This window comes from Ursus americanus, chromosome 14, assembly GCF_024610735.1.
Source record: "Ursus americanus isolate L20-20 chromosome 14, mUrsAme1.1.p, whole genome shotgun sequence".
Lineage (NCBI taxonomy): Eukaryota > Metazoa > Chordata > Mammalia > Carnivora > Ursidae > Ursus > Ursus americanus.
The window spans coordinates 61,694,556-61,714,630 of NC_142140.1; the positions used below are offsets into that span (position 1 = coordinate 61,694,556).

At 41.1% G+C, this 20,075-nt stretch overlaps 1 protein-coding gene across 3 annotated transcripts in view; it reads right to left on the reverse strand.

Annotated features, from left to right (window-relative positions):
- The window catches only part of RABEP1 (rabaptin, RAB GTPase binding effector protein 1), a 92,803-nt gene that overhangs the window by 46,785 nt on the left and 25,943 nt on the right, over positions 1 to 20,075 (reverse strand). The window contains exons 2-3 of one of the 3 annotated variants that reach the window (XM_045804891.2): positions 12,585 to 12,713; positions 3,966 to 4,178 (exon numbers count right to left, since the gene is read on the reverse strand). The exons of 1 other annotated variant lie outside the window; for it this stretch is intronic. In XM_045804891.2, the coding sequence (XP_045660847.1) occupies positions 3,966 to 4,178; positions 12,585 to 12,713 (342 nt within the window). The remainder of the gene's footprint in view (positions 1 to 3,965; positions 4,179 to 12,584; positions 12,714 to 20,075) is intronic. One more of the 3 variants, XM_045804893.2, reaches the window with a different exon arrangement.

A 20,075-nucleotide genomic window follows, 5' to 3' on the forward strand; every position in this document is an offset into this window, starting at 1 on the left:
TATTGCTTGGCCATAAAAAAAAATGAAATCTTGCCATTTGCAAAGACATGAATGGAGTTAGAGACCATAATGCTAAGCAAAACAAGTCAGTCGGAAAAAGGCAAATACGGTATGATTTCACTCATACGTAGAATTTAAGGAACAAATGAGATGCTCCTGGGAGGCTCGGTTGGTTAAGCGTCTGACTCTCAACCTCAGCTCAGGTCTTTGATCTCGGCGGGGTGGTGAGTTCAAGCACCATGTTGGGCTCCACGCTGGGCATGGAGCTCACTTATAAAATAAATAAGAGCAAAGGGGAAAAAAAAAAAAAGAGAGAGAGCAGCAAACCAAGAAACACTCTTAACTACAGAGAACAGACTGACGGTTACCAGGGGGGAGGCTGGCGTCAGGTTGGGGGAAATAGGTGATGGGGATCCAGGAGTACACCTGTGATGAGCACACGGTGATGTACGGAAGTGCTGAATCACTATGTTGTACACCTGAAACTAGTATTACATTGTATGTTAACTACCTGGAATTTAAATAAAAAGTTAAAAAAAGGAAATACAATTGGCTTTTTTATACTCATCTTGTATCCTGCAACCTTACTGAACTCATATAACAGTTCGAATAGCTTTTCAGTGGATTCCCTTCAATTTTCTATATAAAAGACATCATCTGACAATAGAAATAGCTTTACTTCTTTTCCTGCTTCACATTTACACAACTTTAATTCCCACAAAATATAGAAAGGTTACTCCTCTATGGCTCTTTTCTTTTCCCATGTCTATGCTGTTATTATTATATATGCTGTCACCTATATACGCTACAAACCCAATGACACCTTGCTATAGCTACTGTTCCATACGATTGTCTCTTAAAGAAACTGAAAGGAGAAAGGAGACCAAATATATATTTATAGCATGTGTTATACTAACCTTATTTACCATTTCTGGCTTTCTTCAGTTGATCCTTTGGATTGGAATTACCATCTGGTGTCATTTCCTTAGTCTAATGTAGCCTTCCTCCCACCCAACTCCTCTGTGCTGATACTGGCAAATATATTACATTTCCATATGTTATAGGGCCAATAAAAACAATAATATACATATTGGCTTATATCATTGCTTTTTTAAAGAAGATTTGAGAAAAAGCACGAGAGAGAAAGAGAGAGAGAGAGCTTGCGTGAGCAGGAGGGGAGGGAGGAAAGGGAGAGAGAGAAGCAGGCTCCCCACTGAGCAGGGAGCCCAGATGTAGGGCCCGATCCTAGGACCCTGGGATCATGACCTGAGCCAAAGGCAGACGCTTAACTGACTGAGACGCCCAAGTGTTCCTTGTATCATTGCTTTCCACAATCCATTAATATTTATAAACTGTTATAATTGCACAATTATCTTACCAAGGACCCCTTTTTTTTCACATAAATTCAAATTACTGTCTGAAATGACTCGCTTTCAGCTAAAGAATGCCCTTTAGTATTTCTCATAAAGCAATATTCTAGGAAAAAATTTTTCTGTTTTTGTCTGAGATAATGTCTTTATTTCATCTTCTTTGAAAGATGCTTTTGCTGGATATAGGATTCTTGGTTAAGTTTTTTTTTCCCCTTGAGATTTAAAATGACATCCCACTGACTTCCAGCCTCTATTGTTTCTAATGAGAAGTTATCTGTTAATCTCAGTGAAGGTCTCTTCTAGGTGACAAGCTATCTTTCTCTGGTTCCTTCTAGGATTTTCTCCTTGTCTCTGGGTTTCAACATTTTTATTATGATGTGTTGGTAGGTGGATATCTTTGCATGTCTTTATCCTACTTTGAGTTCAGTGAGCTTCTTAGATATGTAGATTGCCACTTTTAATCAAATGTGGGAAATTTTCAGACATTATTCCTCTTCAAATATTTTTTCTCTCTCTCACCTCTCCTTCTGGCCCTCCCATCACGCATACGTTGGCAAACTTAATGATGTCCCACATTTCTATTAGGCTCTGTTCATGTTTCTATTTTCTTTCTGTTCTTCAAACTGGATAACCTTAAGTGAACCATTTTCAAGTCCACTAATTCTTTCTTCTGCCAGTTCAAATCTACTACTGAGCCCCTGCACTGAATTTTTCATTTTAGTTATTGCGCTTTTCAACTTCAGAATTTCCACTTGGTTGTTACCGTTTCTTTACTGATATTCTCCATTTGATGGAAACACTGTCACACTTTCCTTTACTTCAACTTCATTAAACATGGTTTTCTTCGGTTATTTAAATATATGTGTGACTACTCTGAAGTCTTCATTAAACCTGACATCTGGTCACTCTCACAGGCATTGCATGTTTTCCTTTGTATGGATCACAGTTTCCTGTTTATCTCAAGTTTTTTTGTTGTTGTTGAAACTGACATTTTTTGCAGCAACTCTGGTGCTGGTCTACCCCACCCTCTTACCAGCTTCTTGTTGTCATCTGCTGTTTGTCTAGTAGTTGGCTGGATTTTAGTATAAACTGATTTCTTCTCCCCCACCCCCGCAGCAGGAAGCTGCTGCTGGTGCTCCTCAGAAGGTATGCCTTGGGCATGTGCAGACTGACTCTGGAATGACAGTTTTTGCAGGGCTCCCTTTTGAGTGTCTCTTTCCCTGACCATATCCATCAAACTCCACTTAACTGCTGGTACTCTTTTTTTTTTTTTTTTAAGATTTTATTTATTTATTTGACAGAGACAGCCAGCGAGAGAGGGAACACAGCATGGGGAGTGGGAGAGGAAGAAGCAGGCTCATAGCGGAGGAGCCTGATGTGGGGCTCGATCCCATAATGCCGGGATCACGCCCTGAGCCGAAAGCAGACGCTTAACCGCTGTGCCACCCAGGCGCCCCACTGCTGGTACTCTTCTAAGTAACGCATCTGCTTTAGCAACAGGACAGAGTTGGGGAGACGAAAGTGGTAGCCACTGGTCTTTGGCTTGTTTCTGCCATCATGGACCCTCCCTCCATACACCACACCCAAGGTACAGCTTCTACCCTGAGTGGAGGCCGGGCAGACGAAAGGAGTGCAACCCCTCAGCCACACTCAACTGCAACTTCACCTCTGCAACAAGTAGCTGGGTGGGCGTGGGGAGGAAGGTTCTGAGGTCCTCAACTGCGAGCTGAGGGGAGCACGAGACCTGTGTTCTTGGCATCATCTGCCTGAAGTGGAGTTTCTGTAACACCAGGCTGGGGGGGAGGGAGGGGGGCAGTTCATGGATCAAATGCCGCAGACTCTGTTTTCACCAAGGTTTAGTAGATTTTCTTGAACAAATGTCTCATTTGCTATAGGACCACTTCTAGAGACTTTAAGTGGTTGTTTTTTAAAATTTTTTTCACCAGTTCTGCTTGGGGAATGGGTTTGTGGTTCATGTTACCATAGAAGAAACGGGGCCCCCAAGCTTATCATTTACCTATAAATACTTCAGCATGTATCTCTAAAAGGACCATATTTTTTAAATACACATAAAATTTACCATCTCAATCACTTTCAAAGGTACCGTTCAGTGGTGTTAGAAGTATTCACATTATCGTGCAACCCATCCCCACAACTTTTCATCTTAAAAAACTGAACTACACCCATTAAACAACAATTCCCACTCCTCCAAGCCCCTGGCAGCCATATTCTACTTTGTTTCTAGAGGTTTAATTATTCTAGACACCTAAGTGGAATCATACATTATTTGTCTTTTTCTGGCTAATTTCACTTTGTAAGGATCGTTTTCACAGCTGAAAAAAAAAAATTTGACAATGTCTGAATACCCTCAAACATCTAGTCAGTGTGGAAAACTCCAGTTGTCTAAATTTTTTTTAATAGTTCAGCCCTTTGAGTCAAAATTCAAATACGGTCCATAAATTAGTCGATATGTATTTTAAATCTCTTTTAATCTATAGGTTCCCCTCCACTTGTTTTTTCCCTTGAAATTTACTTATAGGGTAAACTAGGTTGTCCTCCATGCCTCTTGCAGTCTGGGTTTTGCTAACTGCGTACCTGTAACATGGCTGAACTTGTTCCTTCGCTCGTGGTATTTCCTATAAATCAGTGGTTCGATATAGTAGGTCAGCATTTTCTGGATCCTGTTCTTCCTTGTAAAACTGAAGGTAGTCTGAAGCTCCGTGAAGGAAAACTGAGACTTTAATTGGAACTGCTTCGAATGTACAGACGGAGGAGTGTTAGCTTCTTTACGACACGAAGTCTCTCCACCTACGAACACGGCGTCACCTTCCATTTATTAGGGTTTCCTTTCGTGTATTTCAACACTGTTTTACAACTCTCCTCTCTAAAGGTTTCACACAACCTTGTTAGACGTATTCCCAACTGACGAAAAATTCTGATGCTTTTTCTATTTGTCTTTTTTTTTTTTCACAATTTCTTTTTCTTCTATTAATTAGTTACCGGTACAGAGAAACATTACTATATTGCTCTCTTTAGTTCTAATAGTGTAGATTCTCTCGGTTCCTCTATGTTGATAACCATATGGACTCCACATGGAGACAAAACTATTCTTAACTTTCCAGATTTTATAACTCACTTCTTTTCAGTTTATTGCATTGGCTAGGAGGACCTCTAGTATAAAAATGAAGTACTGATAATAGGCTTTCTTATCTCACTTCACTATTAAGTATGATATACACTATTGGTTTCTAATAAAAACATTTTCATGGGCTAAGGCAGCCCCCCCCATCCTAGTTTGCTAAGAACTAGTATGAACTCATTACTAGAGGGTGTTAAATTTTATTGAATGTCCTTTCTAGTGTTTCTTAATTTGTTAATGTACTGAGTTACATCAACAGATGTTCTAATGTTAAACTATCCTTGAATTCCTACTATGCATGGTCATAGTGTACTATTTTTTTTTAAAGATTTTATTTATTTATTCGACAGAGACAGAGACACCCAGTGAGAGAGGGAACACAAGCAGGGGGAGTGGGAGAGGAAGAAGCAGGCTCATAGCGGAGGAGCCTGATGTGGGGCTCAATCCCATAACGCCGGGATCACGCCCTGAGCCAAAGGCAGACACTTAACCGCTGTGTCACCCAGGCGCCCCTATAGTGTACTATTTTTGAACATTCTACTGAAGTCAATTTTATTTAGGATTTTGAACTCTGTGGTCATAAATGAGATTGGTTTACTTGTATGCTAGTATTAGTGCTTCTTGTTTAGGTATCAAGGTTAGCCTAACCCCACAAAATGAAATGGATGGCTTTTTGTTTCTGACATAGCATATAAAAGAAACAAATTTTCCTTGTGGATTTAACAAAATTTGCCTATGCCTGTGGCATCTTTTATAAATAAGAATTCTGTTTATTGACTCAGTTTTTCTTATGGTTATGCTTTATTCAGGGTTTCTATTTGAGGTAATTTTGGTAATTCATATTTCCTGGGATACTATTCAACTAAATATCCAAGATTTTTGGCACAGACATACACAGTATTCTTATACTTTCACAGTTCTACTGTATCAGTAATTGTCTTATTTTTTGTTTTTTTTCCAAAAGATGTGCTTTTGATGTTATTGAGCTTATTAACTTTGCTTTCCATTTCATCAATTTGTATTATTTTTTCTTCTACTTTCTTTGTGTTCACTTTTTCTAGCTTCCAGAGATGAACACTTAAATCATTTTTTTTTTTTTGGAAGATTTTTATTTATTTAATAGAAAGAGAGTGAGCGAGTGAGAGACCAAGCACAAGCAGGGGGAGCAGCAGAGGGAGAAGGAGAAGCAGGCTCTCCACTGAGCAGGGAGCATGATGTAGGACTTGATCCCAGGACCCAGGGATCATGACTTGAGCCAGAGGCAGGCACTTCACCGACTGAGCCACCCAGGCGTCCCAGATCATTTGTTTTTCAATCTCTCATTGTCCTTTAATTATTTGATTTTAATAAATGCTTTTAAAGTTACAAGCTTATTCTCTAAGTATTGTTTTAGCTGCTTCCCACAAGTATCTTCACCATATTCTCAGATTTTGCAATCTCCATTGTGATTTGCTCTTTAAGAGCAACAGGAATGCGTTCTTAGTTTCCAAACTTTTAAAAAACATTTACATTGTTGTTTAAAATCTTTAACAGCATTAGTAGCCTGTTTTTAATATGCTGAGTCCTTGAGACATATGTACATAAACAATTTTTTTGTGTTCCTTATGAACATAAAAGGAATGAACATTTTTGGTTCCTTGGGTACAGAATTCCTAGATCAAGCTTTTTCAGATCCTGTTGCTCAAAGCTATTATATCTTTACCTAGTGCTTGATCTAACAATTGGTACAATGTTAAACATCTCCTTTGTGTGCATCTACTGATTTCTTCCTTTAATTCGATCACCTTTTGTTTTACACAGCATGTCATGGCCATTTCGTTAGGTGTATACAAGTTCACGACTGTCGTATTTTCCTTTTTTTTATTTTTTAAGGTTTTAATTTATTTACTTGAAAGAGACAAAGTGAATGAGAGAGCGAGAGCACAAGCCAGGGGGTAAGGCAGAGGGAAAAACAGACTCCCCGCTGAGCAGCGAGCGCAACGCGGGGCTTGATCCCAGAACCCCAGAATCACGACCTGAGCCGAAGGCAGACGCTTAACCATCTGAACCACCTAGGCGCCCCAATGATTGTCGTATTTCCTTGGTAGATTGTTTCTTTCGTTATGAGATAGCCTTCCACATTCCTTCAATGTGTTTTGCCTTAGGCCCCAATCTTGTTATTACTGTCTCATTTGTTTTACTTTCTTCTTTTAAAACCTAACATGAGCTTTGAAGTTGTTTGGTTTTGTTTTTTATACTCAGGCTTATCTGTTTCTATGGCTGGTCTTGTTTCTTCCATCCTATATTTTCCCTGTGTTTACTCCTTCTTGCAAATGTCGTCTTTACCAGCTCTTCTGGTGATTTATGTGGGTGACAAATGCGCTTAGTTTTTATATGCCTAAAATACCTATTTTGCTCTTGTTCTTGAATAATTTAGCTACGTATAAAGTTTTAGGTTGAGAATTAGTTTTCTCTGCACTTTGAAGATATTTCACTGTCTCCTGTCATCGATTTTGCTTACATGGCATCTCCCGACAACGTAATTGTTTCTTCTATTAGCTTTCAGTATTTTCTTTTCATTCTTGGTTTTCTATAGCTTAAGATGTGTCAAAATATGAATTTACTATTACCTACCTACTTGGTACTCAGTATTTATGTTAAGGACTCACTTTTTTCCTTAATCCCTGAAAAACCTCAGTTATTACCTCCTCAAATATCTTACCCTCCACTGTCTTCTCCTGCGACTCTTTCCAGAAATGTCTTAGAGACTCACTGCAGCCTGTGTCTACTGCTCCTTGATGCTTCTCTCTCTGTCCCACTGAGAGGGAGAACTCCCAATACCATTTTCTAACTTACTAAAATCTCTGCACCGTATCTATAGTTTAGACCATCTACTTACCTTATTTCAATTTATTTGTTGTTTCTAAGATTTCTAGTGGCTTTTGACTTTATTTAGTATACCCTACTTTTATTTCCGTATCTAAGTGCAAGGTTTCGGCATGTGAACCACAAACCCCTTCCTTAACCGAGCTTTTAACTACTGAAACTCCGGCTGTCGAGCCTCCGAGCCTTCTATAAGTTCTGGCCACATATAAAATCCTTCTGACACCCCTAGAAAACGTCACAGTCTTCTGGTGATTCACGCGTGCTATACCTCTACAGTTTTCCTTCTTATTCAGAACTCTATGGCCTTCTGTTTGCTGCATTACGCACCACGCTTTCTCTTATTGCCCAAGACGAGGCTTTCCAAAACACAAAGCCCGTCGGAGCGCCAAGCTGCACACTGAAGTTGACTAAGAAAGAAAGCCAGATCAAATACTTTTTTTAAAAGCTAAATACTCTTCCTTCAAGTTCAGTGGAAAAGCAACGAAGCTTTCGGAAATACTTGCAACATTCCCAACTGAAGTCGGCTGAGAAAAGAGTAAGTACTAAGGCAGAAGAAGCAGCGGAGAGGAGTCCGAAGGTAATCATCTCTTTCACTAGCATTCCTTCCTACTGTTTGCACTTACACTTCAGCTGTTCTCCAAGTACGAAAGCACAGCCATTACAACACCGAAGCAAAAGCTGTTCCTACTGGGAAAAACACAGATGTTTGGACTTCCAGAGTTACCTCGACCTGGTTTGCTGAAAGGTAAAGCAAAGGCTGCTGAACACGTCAAACCCATGACTTGCACTGCTACCATCTGTGACCAGCAAGGAAGACTAGGTTTACACTTCCGAGCAGATGCCATAAGAGAAGCTGCTGCTTTAGAGGACATCCGTAAGTCTTATTTTCATTATGATGTAGGCGAACAGCCAAGACTGAAACCGAATCAACATTGGCCTTTTACATACTACGCATTTTCTTTAGAAATGACACCACTCTCAAAAAGGATCACATTATTCCTTTTGAAATTCTGTGAAGTTACCTCAACTCACTGGCCAGCTGAAGTTCACCAAGAACACCACACAGTGAAGATACAACAGCCCACGTGCAGATTTATCAGGTCTAGATGTCCGTAAGGCAACTTTTACACGCCAACAATGTTTTCTGAACAAATCCACATGACAAGCTTGTCTGGATCAGAGACAGAAAACTGCGAATGATCGTGCATTTCAGAAATGAGAGGTGCTTGGTCATTTTCATTTCTTCAGAATCTTACAGGAAAGTCCATTTCATAATTTAAAAGAAGAAAATAAGAAAACAAAGGAAACCCTAACAGCTCTATTTGGGGACAGTGGAAACCAGAGAACAGAATGAACAAACTTGGGGCAGGAGTAACTTGAGTTTACTGAATAAGCCAACACTGAAAGAAAAAGTTGTAAGAAGGATTGCTGGTGTGAGCGGCGGGAAAACAGGATGTCCGCAGCCAGTCCAGCAGCGAGCGCTCACTGGTCATCAGGGGCGTATGGCCACGACGTCACACACAAACACCAAAGGTATCCCAGGTCCTCTTGACAAGGACACACACTGCACAGCTGAAAGTGATGCCTCATCAATTCAAGGTTAAAATGAGTTTTGTAAGGGAGAATTAACAAAGTCCCATAAAGACACTGAAGAACTGGACGTTAACTTCTCTCTCATGACACTCAACATATAGTCAAACGATGATACTGTGCAAAATGTATTATCTGCTCCACAAGACTGTACTTTTTTGAAGATAAAACTGTATCTCAGTCATCCCAACCTCCATGGTAACTTGCAGAGTGCCACCATGCTGAGATAGGAACACCAGCCTTGCCATCTCCATGTCAGCCTACGAAGAACCAAACCCAACAGGAACACAAGCCACGGCAACGTGGAGCCCCATTCCGTACCGCAGGCAGCAAGCCTCTGCAAGTCTGGGCTGCATTCGGTGAGGCCTGAGAACACGGCATCCTACGGAATACCGGCCTTCAAACTTCTCTGACCGCAGTTCACTGCAAAGACGTGTTTTACATCACAGCTCCACGCACACACCTGTGCACGTCACGGACACAAAACAGTCCGAGTGACTCTACTTAACTGAGCCTTACCAAGTATACCGTGCTGTTCTTTTCCATTTTATTCCTTTCTCAAAAAAACTGCTGGTTATGACCCACTGAATTTTTTTTAATCCATCAAAGGGTTACAACCCGTAGTCTGAAGAACAGCACTGCAGGGCAGTGATCTTCAATGGGGTACAGATACCCCTGGGGGTGCACAGAGATTTTTCAAGGATTCATAGACACGTATTGTTTTAAAGGAATCAACTTCTTGACCCTCAATGTTCATAAACATTCTTCCCTAAAACAGAGTGGGGTTTGAGTGCAGATAATCCGTGCCTACCTCCCTTCCTTCAACAGCCTTCCCCCACTTAACAAGAGACAGGCCTTCTGCCCACCCTAAACTGGACTGTGGGTCACTGCCCCGTTGTGTAAATGCTCCTCCCCCATATCAAACCAGAGGGACAATTTAAAATATCAGTGTCGGTAATAAAAAAGTGAATGACTAATAACTGGGTAACAAATCTCTGGCAGGTCAGGTGATTGCAAAGTCTGCTTTCAACAAAACTGAAGGAAGCCTAATCGAGTTGCCAGCCAATAGAATAGGAATATGTTTGAAGCTGAGGACTCTGTGACTTAACAGATAATTCAGAGAGAATTTAAGAGAATGCAATAATCATCACTATAAACTAAGCCTCCCGGGGCACCTGGGGGGCTCAGTCGGTTAACCATCTATCTTCGGCTCAGGTCACAATCCTGGAGTCCTGGGATGGAGTCCTGTACCGGGATCCCTGCCGGGCAGGGAGTCTGCTTCTCCCTCTGCCCCTCCCCCTGCTTGTGCTTTCGCTCATTCTCTCTTTCAAATAAATAAAATCTTTAAAAAATAAATGAAATAAATAAAATAAACCTTCTATTTCCATCTACTTATTTATGAGACTAAGGGTTCTCAGCACTCACATCGATTTAAAAAAAAAAAAAAAAAAACAACTGGGGTCACCTGGGTGGCTCAGTCTGTTAGGCATCTGCCTTTGGCTCAGGTCATGATCCCAGGATCCTAGGATCGAGCCCTGTGTTGGGCTCTGCACTTAGCAGGGCATCTGCTTGGGTTTCTCTCTCTCCCTCTCCCTCTCTCCCTCCCCCGCTCCGACTTGTGCTCTCTTTCTCTCTCAAATAAATAAAATCTTAAAAAAAAAAAAAAAAAACCTGTAACTTACCCTTGCCTACAAGTAAACATTATTCACGCAGAGGTTATGACTTCATTGGGAGGGAGACCCAATTATATCTCATACGACCTGCACTTCCAATAATTATTACACTTTGTTTTATTTTAAATGTATAAAATATTTAGTGTGATCAACCGTGCACTTATGAATAACTGTAACGGTAACTCAGTGCAGAAGAAATATGCATGTGATTTCTGTCGCAGAGAAGTCTGACGAAATTTTCTTTAAAAAAGGCTTTAAAAGGGGCGCCTGGGTGGCACAGCGGTTAAGCGTCTGCCTTCAGCTCAGGGCGTGATACCGGCGTTGTGGGATCGAGCCCCACATCAGGCTCCTCTGCTGGGAGCCTGCTTCTTCCTCTCCCACTCCCCCTGCTTGTGTTCCCCTCTCTCGCTGGCTGTCTCTCTCTCTGTCAAATAAATAAATCTTTTAAAAAAATAAAATAAAATAAAAATAAAAAAGGCTTTAAGCATCAATTATCACCGTGGCTCTCAAAGTGTGGTCCCTGAGCCAACAGCATCAGCACCACGTGCTAACCCACTAGAAGTGTAAACTCTAGGAGCCTGCACACCTGGTGAGTCAGAAACTCTTGGGCCAAAGACCCACACTCTCTGCTCTAATAAACCCTACAAGTAAAATTCTGATGTACACTTAAGCTTGTGTTCCTAAAAAAAAAAAAAAAAACACAACTTTTTAGAATAAAATTCTGAGGGAGATGTAGAACTCAAAACCCAACACAAGGAGGGGAAAAAATGTAAAATTTCTGCTAAAAAGCTTATTCACATATTTTTAAAAATGAATGGTGATAGATATTAAATCACTGATTGATTCTGCTGAATATGTTTAAGAGTAGGAAGTTTTAATTTAAATTCTCAGTGTTGACAATATTACAGAATTTATGTCTTTTGCACCTTTTTACATTTAAAATGAGAAATTTTAAAAAAGATGTGAGGGTGTATGTGATTACTTATGGAGTACTTCTGCAGAGTGAAATTTAGTAACTGGGTGGTCACCAGTCTCGAGCAGCGGTTCCCAAACTGTGGTCCTTACACTGCAAGCACCTGCAGCCCACCAGAAATGCAGACCGTCCGGCCGCAGCCCCCCACACTGTGATCTAACAAGCTCTCGGGGGGGTGGGGGGGGGGATTTATCCAGCATCTGAATCACCCAAAGAGCTGCTTAAAACACCGACTGCTGGACCCTGAGCCCAGAGCTGCCGACTCAGGACCCAAAACGGTGACTGGGATGCTGATGCTGCTATTCTGCGACGACCCTCTGGGGACCACTGGTTGGAGGGCCGTGGAAGCCACAGCCATATTTTCCTAGGTCAATGCCCAGCACGTAACCCTGTCCCTAATCCTTCGGGGCCAGGCCCTCTCGACAGGCTCCCAGATCTGCCTTGTATGCCTTCCCTCTCTTCTCACTCGGTCCAAGTCCTAGGAGTTACAGATCCGTGTGACTCCGGCTCCTTCTTCACAGCCAGCACCCAGGCACCACGTCTGTCTCACAGGGGGTCCTAAGTCTTCACTGGTAAGTAAGAGATCATCTGTGGGACTGACTCCATGAAGTGTCAGTACGTGACGGTCTGTGACACGGCCGAGGCTCCTTCTGGAACACGCCCGTGCTGCTTCGCCTGGGCTCTCTCTCAGGCACGAAGAGCACCGAGAGCCCTGTGTCCCAGGGCTGGAGCCTACCTACATTACGTACCACCGTAAAGTTCACAGACAAGGAAAAACCTGGATCCTGCACTTTCCAGCATGTTCTAGCAACTCCATTCTTAACTGTAGCCTCTGAACAGGCTTTTGGTGTACAGCGTAAATACAAGTAAAATCAAGGTGTGTTCAACGATAAAATTAACATCGTACTACCAAGAAACTTGACATTTTAAGGCAGTCTTAGTAGGGGGGGTTAGAGAGAGACTTAGGAACTTACCCTCTTTAGCCAAATATAACTCTTTAAATTTTGCTCTCTTTTGATTAAATTCTTGCTCAAGCTGCTGCTGTGCACGTAAAAATTCTGCATTAATTTTTTCCAATTCTGCTACCCGTTGCTGAAGAGAAACTGGAAAAAAAAATACTAGTTAACAAGTAATAACTTTTATTTATAAATTTAAGTTACAAGAATAAATTAGTATTCTAGCTGCACATTTCTATAACGAAACAAGTACTCAAGCTTCTTCCAAAGATCCAATATAGTCTAGAAAATTCTAATCTTCACTTCTATAGACTTCGTACACACTGTGAATGAATCATATAATGTGCAACAGCATATATATGGAGAATCATAGAAGGCAAATTTCCCAAAAGAGAGCTTCTAAAATTCCTTCATACAAATGACAGAATGTCAATCTACTTCTGGAGTTATCAAAGACTGGAGTATTTGGGCCCAATCTTGCTAGCTCTGGTTTCTCTCAAGCATTACAAGCCAAATTTAACAGGTTCTCTGATTAGGAAAGCCATACCAGCCTAAATTGTTCTTCCAATTTCAAGAGGACTCATTACCATTATACTGAAATCATAATCAAAAACCCTTTCATATAGAAAGGATACAGAACTATATATTATGTATGAACTCTCAATTACTGGGAGATTATCCGGTTTGTAGATGCATGGTAACTGGGATGTGTCAGGGACTGAGACACATTTTTACTTCAGCGGCTACATAATTTGGTTACACCGGATTAAATGCTTACCCTGAACAAACCCAGAAGTTTTTCTGCTTCAAGCAAGAGGTGGGAGATCCAGGAGTCCAAACCCCACCTCCTCCGCCCCAACAGGAACCCAGCCACAAAGCTGTAACTCTAATCCCTCTGGGAGATACCGACTGGTACTAACGCCACCACTGCCTAAACACCCAGGACAGCAGAGGTACCAGGTCTCTAGTAAAAACCACTCCACATAATGATGATTTGTTACAATTTTAACCATGATCTGAAACTATCTCTGAAGGCCCTCCCCTCCCCTAACCCGGTCGTCAATTATAGTACACAGAAAAGACTGGGGGAAAAATGCACCAATGATTTATCTGTGAGTAATAGATGTGGGCTCATTAATTTCTTCCATGTGGTTTTCAAAGTTCTCTACAATTCCTCTGATTAAAAATAATGAACTAAAAAAATCAGCATCTAACACCATGTTCATCCCCACAACATCTTCAGACCAGCCTCATTAAAGATCTGACACTACGGATACAATCCGGGTCACAAAGGGGAGGGACTGCTGTTTGAGCTCCACTGTCAGCTACTAAAGGTGAGATGTCAAAGGCAAAGATCTAGGGTCTTTAGGTCACAGCAAAAAATGACATCTGGTCATGTGAACATTAGATAACTTTTGGAGAAAAAGAGGGAGGGAGAATCTATTGGAGGGGGAAAATACGCAGTTATCCCGTACTTACTATCTGAAATCTCCAAGGAAACTTGTTATCTGTGCTATTTATTTCTCTTGGTATTTTTATTGCCCAAATCCCAACTGTTAAATAAAACAAGCTTTTCACTTAACATTTTGACATTACGGTTAGCTACTGATTACTGCAATGAGGTCCGTACTGACTCAGGGGAATCAAGAAAAAAAGAAAACACAAGAACCCTGTGTCCTTCCTTTTCCCTAACACACACACTCCCACCCCACTCCTACCATCCCAAAACATGCACAAAAATGGCCACACCTTTCAACATTATATTTAGGAACTGAAGCTAATGAATCAATAAAAACTAAAATGCAGCCTTTAAAACAGCAGCCAAGGGGCGCCTGGGGGACTCAGTTGGTGAAGCGTCTGACTCTGGATTTCAGCTAAGGTCGTGATCTCAGGGTCCTGGAGCCGAGCCCTGAATGAAGCTCTGAGCTCAGCGGGGAGTCTGCTTGTCTCCCTCTCCCTCTGCCCCTCCCCCTGCTCCAGGCTCTCTCTCTTAAATAAATACATCTTAAAAACAAAAACAAAAAACAGGGGCGCCTGGGTGGCACAGCAGTTGGGCGTCTGCCTTCGGCTTAGCGCGCGATCCCAGCTTTCTGGGATCGAGCCCCACATCGGGCTCTTCCGCTGGGAGCCTGCTTCTTCCTCTCCCACTCCCCCTGCTTGTGTTCCCTCTCTCGCTGGCTGTCTCTATCTCTGTCGAATAAATAAATAAAATCTTTAAAAAAAAAAAAAACTGCAGCCAAAATTAAGTGCGGCTCCAGCACTCCCAACCCCGTCCCGGCTCTGGCCCACAGAGCAGACGCAGCCCACACCCACAGGTCTGGCTGCCTCTCTCCGGCTCCGGGACAGTTTTCAATTCCAGGAATCATGATCCCTTTGAGGATATACCAGCTCCCTTACTCTCATTTGTTTTTTTAATTAAAAAAATTTAAATCCACCTCAAGTACTTCTAACATACTGCAATTCTACAGCAAAGAAAAAGGCCAAAACAACTTAAAAAAAAAAAAAGGAAGAAAAGAATGCCTCTACTGCTGTATCTGGAAAAATCAATTCATCTTGCATAAGACAGCAGAGAAATTTACAAATGGGCATACCCTAATGCATTAGCAACCGACCACAAAGTAAACTGAAAATAGCTCTCTCTCATCACACAAAGTACTATACTATTTTTCTAACATGGTCACTACCAAGTTCACAATAACTAGCTAACAGTTCATGTTAAAAATACTTAGCATGGCACTTAGAAAATTAGCTGTAATTATTAAACTAGTGGTATTTTTTTATTATTATTTTTTTAAGATTTTATTTATTTATTGACAGAGAGAGAGACAGCCAGCGAGAGAGGGAACACAAGCAGGGGGAGTGGGAGAGGAAGAAGCAGGCTCCCAGCAGAGGAGCCTGATGCAGGGCTCAATCCCAGGACCCTGGGATCACGCCCTGAGCCGAAGGCAGAAGCTTAACGACTGAGCCACCCAGGCGCCCCTAAACTAGTGGTATTTATTTAACGAATAAGGGAAAAAGGCAGAATGATCAGGTGACTTTGTATGTAGCCACAGAAGACCAGAAGTCACTCCAGCCTCATGACCCTGACTCAGTTCCCATGCCTGGACTTCCAGCTTAGACCCTTCCCTATGACCCGTATCCTCACAGCACCATGAACAAAACGTCAGTTCTAATGCCAGCCTTCAGCAACATTAAGCCTTCCGTAACTCAGCAGTTGGAACTATTGGTATCTCTGCCTTCCTGAACCACTCCACGCATTCTGCACGTTGTCACCTTCATCTGGATAGTAAGAAAAAGTGGGCACCTGGCTGGCTTGGTTAGAAGAGCGTGAAACTCCTGATACCAGGGTTGTGAGTTCAAGCCCCACACTGCGTGTAGAGGTTACATAAAAATAAAAGCTTGGGGCTCCTGGGTGGCTCGGCTGGTTGAGCATCTGACCCTTGATTTTGCCTCAGGTCATGATGTTAGGGTTGTGAGACTGAGCCCCACATTGGACTCCGCACTGGGTGTAGGGGTTTGCTTAAGATTCTCTGTCTCTGTCTCCCTCTCTCTCCCCCTCTGCACATCCCTCCCCTGCACACACGCACACCCTCTAAAAAAAATTAAAAAGGAAAAAAGAAAGAAGGGGAAAACTATCTTATGCAATGGCTATTTTTAATGCTTGACACCCAAAGGGAAACATCATTACATCAATTACTCAAAATGTCTGAAATAAGCAACCATACAGAAAGGAAAAAGAAAAAAGAATAATATGGTAAATAAATGAAGGAAAGACTCAATAATTCTTAGATATATTTCCTTCCCTAATCCTGATATGAATGGGAGAACATGTAAAAACTTAAAAATATTTCTAAGTCCCAAACTGTATTAGGTTTGATGAGACATAAGCAATAGAAGAAAACCAGTCTAAGTCAAATATTACTACAACCGTATCTTTTTGTTTAAAGATGTTCAAGACCCAAGAAAACACCTAAAAAAATAAAACAACAACACATAACTTCAGTAGAACAAGAGAATCTGAACATTTTCTTTAACTCAGAAGTTTTAATTTGTGTCTCTTTGGGTAAAATGAAACTACTAAGTATGGTAGGCATATCCACCCAATGGAATAATATCAAGCCAGAAAAATTATATTAAATAAAAAGAACAAGATACAAAATTATACAACCCAGTATGAGCTATGCAAAAAAATGCATAGAAAAAAAAAAAAGACTGGAAAGAATATGCCAAATTACATTCAGAGTGGTTGCCTCTCTGAACCGAAAACTACAATAATAAATTACATTGATCACATTGATCTAAATTTAAAAAGTAATGAAGTCCTTCATCTTTTTTTTTTAATCATTATAACTGTATCTTACCACTGCATCTCAATCTCTCTGCTTTTAAAAGTGCACATAATTTATCTCAATGGTCTTAAAATGTTTTAACATACTAATCATTTTTATAAGCTACACTTAATTTTCCCAAGACAAACAATTTGCTAAAACAGACAAATTTCCTAAAAATATATATATAATCTCTTAAGTTCTGTTTCAGAAGTGGCCTTCCAGCTAGTAAACTGCCTTCTCCTGGTGCTCTAAAACTGATCACGTACAACTTCTTTTAGGAATTACTAAAAATGATTATTATCACACTAAATCTACTCACTAAGCTGTGCTTTGTTCACACTAATATTTAAGTAAATCTACAAGTACTCAGCACGCCTCAGGAGAAGGGAGAGGCAAAGTCGAGTGGGGAGGGCTAGCAGGGAGTTCTCATCGCAGACAGACCACATCCACGAGCAGGTAACGGACTACTGTTACCAACGGTTTCACAGTATTAGAGCAAACCGACGTGGCATTTGGGAATCACTTTGTCCAAATGACTGAATAATCATAATTCTTTAGTACCACAGAAAGCTGTCCTTTCACACAATCCCATTTCACTTTCTATCATCTCCAAAGCATCTGACTTTGGCAACTTTAAAAACCTGCATCCTTTTACCTTGTCCACTTATTCGGATAAACCAGTTCTGCCACAGAACTCCATCTAGTTAAGATGTCTACACAGAACAGCTTCTTAGCCTTTCCTTTTGTGAATCAAAGTGAAAAACCTTACTTTGTCTTCTTTTTTTTCTTTTTTGCAACTCTCAAAGCAATTAGGTGTCAAAACACTTCAGGTAGAAGAACACTTTTAAGGTCATGGGTTTCAAATAAGAAAGGGAACTGAAGACGTTATTACGAACCCAGGAAAGATACGAAGTGAAAGAACAAACTAAACAAAAACAATGAAGAAGTATCCAGGAAGAGATTCTTCAAAAAGGTAGAGATGAATTAAAGAAAATAAACGATGGAAAACCTGATTTGGGGGTGGGACTGGGGGCAGAGGTGAGAGGAATCCAGACATAAGAGTCTTCTCATTTTCAGCCTCCCTAACGATGCTGGCGATCAAAACCGATGAACAGTCACCAGGCACCTGCAGGGTGGATGGAATCTTGTGGGTCTAACGTTCAGTTACAGGTTACTGAGTAGAAGAGTCACAAGATGACAGTTTTGCAAGGATTTGAGAGATTAGTCAGTGCATTTCGGACTGAGCCTCAATCCGTTAATGAGTTGTTAAATTTAGTGATTAGCAACCCGCTTTTTAAAACTAATGAAATAGAACAGAAACTATCAGCAACACACTTAATCTGGGTTTATGTTATTTCATGAAATCTGTATTTCAGATGCTCACACATTTACACGGCTTGCAATGGGAAATGTGTTTCTTACCGCAGGCAGAGGTCAAAATAGTCTGAAAAGCACCAATTCCTAACTCATACAGGACCCCACTCCCACAACACCACAGACAGGTAGACCCACGGCCTCCACTGGAACCTAAAACTAGCAACTCATTTCACTGCCTCGCAGAGCAGTCGGTTCCACCATTCACAGATATTAGACCCCCTCCCTCCGGTCATGGGTCATCTGTAAGATCTATTTTTAGTCATACAACCCTAAACCAGCTTCCTTTGAGATCTTAGTTCTGCCCTACAGAATTAGGAAAATGTCTCATGTCTGCTATCTCCCACCTGTCCTCTCCTTTCTCCTCCAGGTGAAACACCTCCTGACCCTTTAATAATGCCTAAATTCTTCACTATCTCAGTTGCTCTCCCCACATACTACAGTCAAAATTCTAAATAAAATAGGACACTCTGATCCTAACGCATCACCTACAGAGTCTAGCAGAAACACTGTATCTGGAAGCTACTTCCTTAAGAACATTCTACAGATTGGCCCCAGCTTTCTTCGGAGACAAGCCCACACTCCCATTCTTACCCCACGAGATTAACATAATCTAACACTGTCCTTAAATCCTTTCTGCCTGAACTTAAGCCAAGACTCCCTCCAACCAACACCCAGCGCACTTTAAGCCTCGTTGCAGAGTTCTGTTTTTGTTTTTGTTCTTAAAACAGAGTTTTAAGTTAGAACCAAAGAGAGAGTTCTCCAGCACATCACTCGAGATCTGGGTGGAGGATTGCTCCATTAGCTACAAATTCATTCCAACCACCATTGTCTCAAATCACACTTCTTCATCTTACCCGTGATTTAATAACAGTACAGTCAAATACATAGCAAAATTCAGAGATAAGCTACCTACAATTTTGGAGTCAGAAAACTGTGCTTCAACCCAAAGCCACGCTCTCATTATATGAACTGGGGCAAAAGCTCAACCTTTCCAAGATTTCATTAAAATAAAGGTGACACCCGTTTTGAAGAGTATCACAGGCTCTGAGGATTAGAAATGCCATCATACAAAAGCCACCCACATATAATAAGCGCTCCAATGATAGTTACTGTTAACTTCAGAATTTAAGAGTTGCAGGTTCAAAATCCTGCTAAAATAAATAAATAAGTAAAGGGGGCACCTGGGTGGCTCAGTCAGGTTAAGCATCCAACTCTTGATTTCAGCTCAGATCACGATATCAGGGTCATGAGATCGAGCCCCGAGTTGGGCTCCATGCTCAGTGGGGAGTCTGCTGGAGATTCTCTCTCTCTCTCTACCCCCACTGCCCTCTCTCTAATGAATAAATAAATCTTTAAAATAGAGATGTTCATTTGGCTCAACTTTTTCTAGAGAGTCTTCCTAGTGATAATTACAAAATCACTATATTTCTAAAAATTCTCAAACCACTTGCTCAAATCTTTTTTTTTTAAATGTTCCAGAAATTATATTCAAGCGAAGTTATCAATTGAGACAAACATGTAAACAAAGCTTTGACGAAAAGTAAAAAATACAGGAGTAACTATGAACAAAAAAATAGGGGTTTCCGTGAACGTTCAGGAGGCCAACAATGAAGTCTAAACCACACTCCAGGCTCCATGCCTACAATACTCTAAGCCCATAAAGCCAAGTTCCACCATGTGTTCCCACTGGGCATACACAATGTACACTATGAAGAAAGTCTCCAATAGTTGCCAAACAAGGATAACTTCAGAAATAAGCCAACTATGTGGCTGAAATAAACTCTGAACGTTTCTGAATACC